A 4,165-nucleotide genomic window follows, 5' to 3' on the forward strand; every position below is an offset into this window, starting at 1 on the left:
GGTTGAGTCCTTCCAACAAGGGTTAGCAAGTTCGTAGAAGCCATGGGTACTTGCAAGCAAAGTAGAAGAGCAGTTTCGGGGAAGGCACGGGAAGTTCAAGGGAGCCGCGCTGGCGCCGAGGCTAGCCCTCTTGCGGGCGGAGGGAAGCGTGCGCATGGACACCCGCTAAGAGCGAGGCGCAGCAGCTCATCGGGCAGGCAGCCCTTGAGTTACCCACACACAGGGCTATCACGGCCATCAGGGTGTGGGCATACAGCCGCTGTAAGAAAAACTGAGCCGGGGGCGGTACGTATTCCCGTATCACGTATCTCTAGCTCCGAGTAGAGGGGGCGTCCTTGCAGTTAAGGGGAAACCTGGTACGCGGGTCCAACCCTCGGAGAGTATTCTTTAGCTCCGAGTAGAGGGGGTGCGGTCTGCTGCTAGGGGGGCCCAGGGAAGCGCGAGGGAAAAATTCCGCCGCTGAGGGAAACCCGGAGCGCTGCCGTACGCCCTCGGAGACCCGTGTTATGGCCCTGCGACCGCGCACCCCCCCACGGTCGAGGAAGAGGGTGCGTTCTGCAGTTAAGGGGTAACCCGGTACGCGGGGGGCTAACCCTCGGAGACGTGTTATGGCCCTGCGACCGCGCACCCCCGGGGCTAGGGCTCTCTTGCCCGCAACCCGATGCCAATCATCCGGCCCGCTGGGTGCGCTTCTTAGCTCCCCGGCCCTGGATGTGCGGTTGATAACTGCACTCCAAGTGCTCCAAGTGCGCTTGTGTGGTGGCGGCGTGCCTTCCTCCCATCCCTCCCTTGGGTTGTCTGTTTGAAACACGACAACATTTCTCTCTCTCTCCCCCCTCGCCCCCACCAACCATGCCAAACAAACATGTCCTAGACGAGAGGGGACTCCTCTGGCTGGCGGGCCTGTCATAGGTTTCCAGCAACCCCAGCCGGAAACCAGAGGGTCCCCTCTACCTGTTGCACGTTTCCGAAGCTTCCATCCAGGGAAACGAGAGGGAGACATCCGATCAGGACTTCACGAATGGCAGGGAGATCCGATCTGACGGGAGATAAGCGTGCAGATGAAGATCTTGAGATGAAGACGAGGCGATTGCCGTGTGAAGAACGACTGAGAACTTTCCGTGCCTATTCGTTCTCATCCACAAGCGTTCGGTTGGTCCTCGCTGACATCCGCGTAAACTAGTCGCCGAAAATCGGGACGGGCGAAATCGTCGCCCTCGATAGGGTATCGTGCGCCTGCTCTCGCGCGCGCCTGCTGCTCTCACGCGCGCCTGCTTCTACGGGTTCACGCGCGCCCACAGGTAGCCATGATGGATACGAACCAGAGCGGCGCCATGAAGACGCTTCTCGTCGTCACCGCCGCTTTTGGTGCGCAAAACCATTCGGCCCTATTCCCGCCGCTTGCCCCTTGTACACAATTCGTACTAATCCGTTGCAGGCGGAGCGTTTGTGGGCACCCTCGCCACACATGCGCTGGCCCCAGCGCCAGCGCTCAAGGCGTCGTACGTCGCGGCTGAAAAGATGCAGCCGGCGTTCGAGGTGTGCGCGCCTTCTAGCCTTGCCGCGCAGTCGCCTGCTATCTCCGCCCTCGAGCCCCCCCCCCCCCCCTTCCAACGTCTGCACTTGTCTGATCCTAGCTCTGTGGGCTCAGATGACGATCGAGAAGCTGGCCGTCCCGGCCGAGAAGCTGGCCGACCCGGCCGAGAAGCTGGCCGACCCGGCCGAGAAGCTGGCCGACCCGGCCGAGAAGCTGGCCGACCCGGCCGAGAAGCTGGCCGACCCGGCCGAGAAGCTGGCCGACCCGGCCGAGAAGCGGGGAGGGACGCGTCGCCAACAGAACCGGGGATGAGTCGCTCTCTCTCCCGTCAGACATGCTCGACACAGATGCGGACAGGCAACCTGATTTGTGGAGCTCCCGCAGATGTTCTGACAGAGACCTGGCCGTTCTGACAGCGTTCTGACAGCGTTCTGACAGTGTTCTGACAGTGTTCTGACAACGTTCTGACAGCGCAAAATCCTCCCCTCTCTTCACAGCTCAGGGGCTCTGACATTCCCAGTTGCCTCGCTCCTTCCCTCTTCCTGTCTTGAAGTCTCCCTCCGAGCCACGGACGGACTCAATCAATCAACACACACAGCACGTCCTCCACCAAGCGCGCCAAGGCGACACACTCTCACGTTGAGGCGTAGGCCCTGTTCTGACACAAACTTCAACTTTCAACTTCGAGTCCAAGTTCGCTGTTCTGACAATCTGTTCTGTTTGGGAGGCGGCGGGCCGCACCATCCTCTCCGAGTTCATGCTGATCTCGCCACGGCTCGTCTCGATCGGGTGGAGCCAGATACGGGCAGCGGCGACGGAAGCGACGGCCGGCGGCGACGACGAGGAGGCGAGGCGCATGGGGAGGACCCTCGGCACGGTCCTCACACGGGCACGGGACGGAGCGGAGCGACGCATGGCCGCCCTCAGACAGGCCCGCGACGAGGCGGGGCAGAGCGCCGGCGGTCAGGCGGCGGGCACGCCCGGATGGGAGGACACGGCGCTGGAGACGCTGGTGGTGATCTCGGGCGCCCTCCACATGTTCGCCTACAAGGCGCGCAAGTACGACCACGACAAGAGACGCGGCAAGGGAGCACCGGCGTTCTGGGAAGCCTTCGTGGCCGCGACGAAGGAAGGCATGGCGTGGACGCCGCCGCAGAGCCTCTCCGAGGCCCAGCAGAAGGGACCCGACGCGGGCACACGACCCGGACACCAATCCATACCAGCGGGGCGACGGCGTCTTCGGGAACTGGGCAGAGTCGGCGCGACCCGTGGTGTACGACGGCACGTGCGTCACCTCGGTGCACTACGGCAGGCTGCGCCCGCTGGCGAACGGCACGCACCTTGCCACCGACTACGCCGAGGCGACGAAGAGGAGGGCCAAGGCAGCGGCGTGCGACGCCAAAAACTGCGACTTTATGACGTGGGCGGCGAGCACGCGCGGCGGCATCGGGCAAGAGGCAGCGACGTGGTTCAACTCCAACTTCGACATCAAGGCTGCTAAGGCATCCTCCGACAGCGAGCGATGGCGGGTCAGCAGCGAGCGCAAGCGCTTCCTGCAAGTGCACTCGACCATCATCGCGAGGCGCAACGCCGCCATCTTCGACTACAACGCGTGGCCGAAGATGGGCGGCGAGATGCCGCGGGCGCCTCGGGTGCAATACGAATAGGGAGACGGGCGAGGGAGGAAGGGCGCTGACCACGGGCGACTACGTGCCGAAGGTTCGACGACGACTACTCGCCGCCTGGGTCGTTTGGGGCGCGCGGCTCCGTCGAGGACCAGGCGCGCCCCCTACCCGGCGCGGCGTAAGTCCCACTCTGACGAAAAGAGGGGAGGCACGGTCGACAGCCCGATCCATCAACTACACTCATCTTCTGGTGCCTAAGCCCCGTGCAGCGGCGGTCCGGCAGGCTGCCCCCAAGGCCGCCTGGGCCGCTGCGGGTTTTGGAGTTATGCTTTGGCACAGCTTCGGCGATGGCGGCCCCTCTCTGGGGCTTGCATAGGCGGGGAGTCTCCCCCGCTGGTCTCCTCATTCCCGTTTTTCTTTTTCTTTTGAGAGCAGGACGCCGGGTTTGTCTTGTATGTGCGTGTCGGGCCGTAATTGTGATTCGAGTGAGTAAGTGACCCGCAGAGTACCCACATGATGTGCGTTCCTATGGCAGAGCTCAGCCATCCCTGCGTCAGCCGCTCCAGCACAGCAGCGCAGCACGAAGGCTGGCGCAAGGAGCTCGAACGACGTCACAGATCATACTAAGGCCTTTTCTTTTTTGGGGTCCTGTGGGCACCCTAGCGACGCTCAGCACCTCGATGAGGTCACATGGACCACCAAGAACTGGCACGGGCTGCAGATGCAGCGCTTGTCTGTCGTTCTCCACACCGCCGTGGCGTGGCAGACGGTGAACGAGCTAGCGTGCGGGGACAGCGGCATTGTGCACGGTGCTAAGTGCATTGCCGTTCTTAACGGAGTCGCTTAGGCGGCTCCGGTGGTGTGCCGGTGATAGTACTAGCACGCGCCAGTTCGCACCTGTGTCGAGCCTGTCTGCTCTGCGAGACTTGCCTTGTTTAAATTCTTTCTTCTCGTGCGCCCCTCTTTGACAGTCGCTGCAGCGCAGCCGCAGGCGGCAGCTTAA

At 63.0% G+C, this 4,165-nt stretch overlaps 1 protein-coding gene across 1 annotated transcript; it reads left to right on the plus strand.

Moving 5' to 3' along the window:
• Positions 1 to 1,307: 1,307 nt before the first annotated feature.
• On the plus strand, positions 1,308 to 3,204 carry EMIHUDRAFT_122426 (hypothetical protein; the record flags this gene model as incomplete). The annotated part of the gene is made up of 5 exons (XM_005789574.1): positions 1,308 to 1,368; positions 1,439 to 1,539; positions 1,652 to 1,826; positions 2,188 to 2,596; positions 2,706 to 3,204. The coding sequence occupies 5 exons, from the start codon at positions 1,308 to 1,310 to the stop codon at positions 3,202 to 3,204; spliced, it is 1,245 nt and encodes a 414-aa protein (XP_005789631.1).
• Between the last annotated feature and the right edge of the window lie 961 nt (positions 3,205 to 4,165).

Source organism: Emiliania huxleyi (genome assembly GCF_000372725.1).
Source record: "Emiliania huxleyi CCMP1516 chromosome Unknown EMIHUscaffold_1267, whole genome shotgun sequence".
NCBI lineage: Eukaryota > Haptophyta > Isochrysidales > Noelaerhabdaceae > Emiliania > Emiliania huxleyi.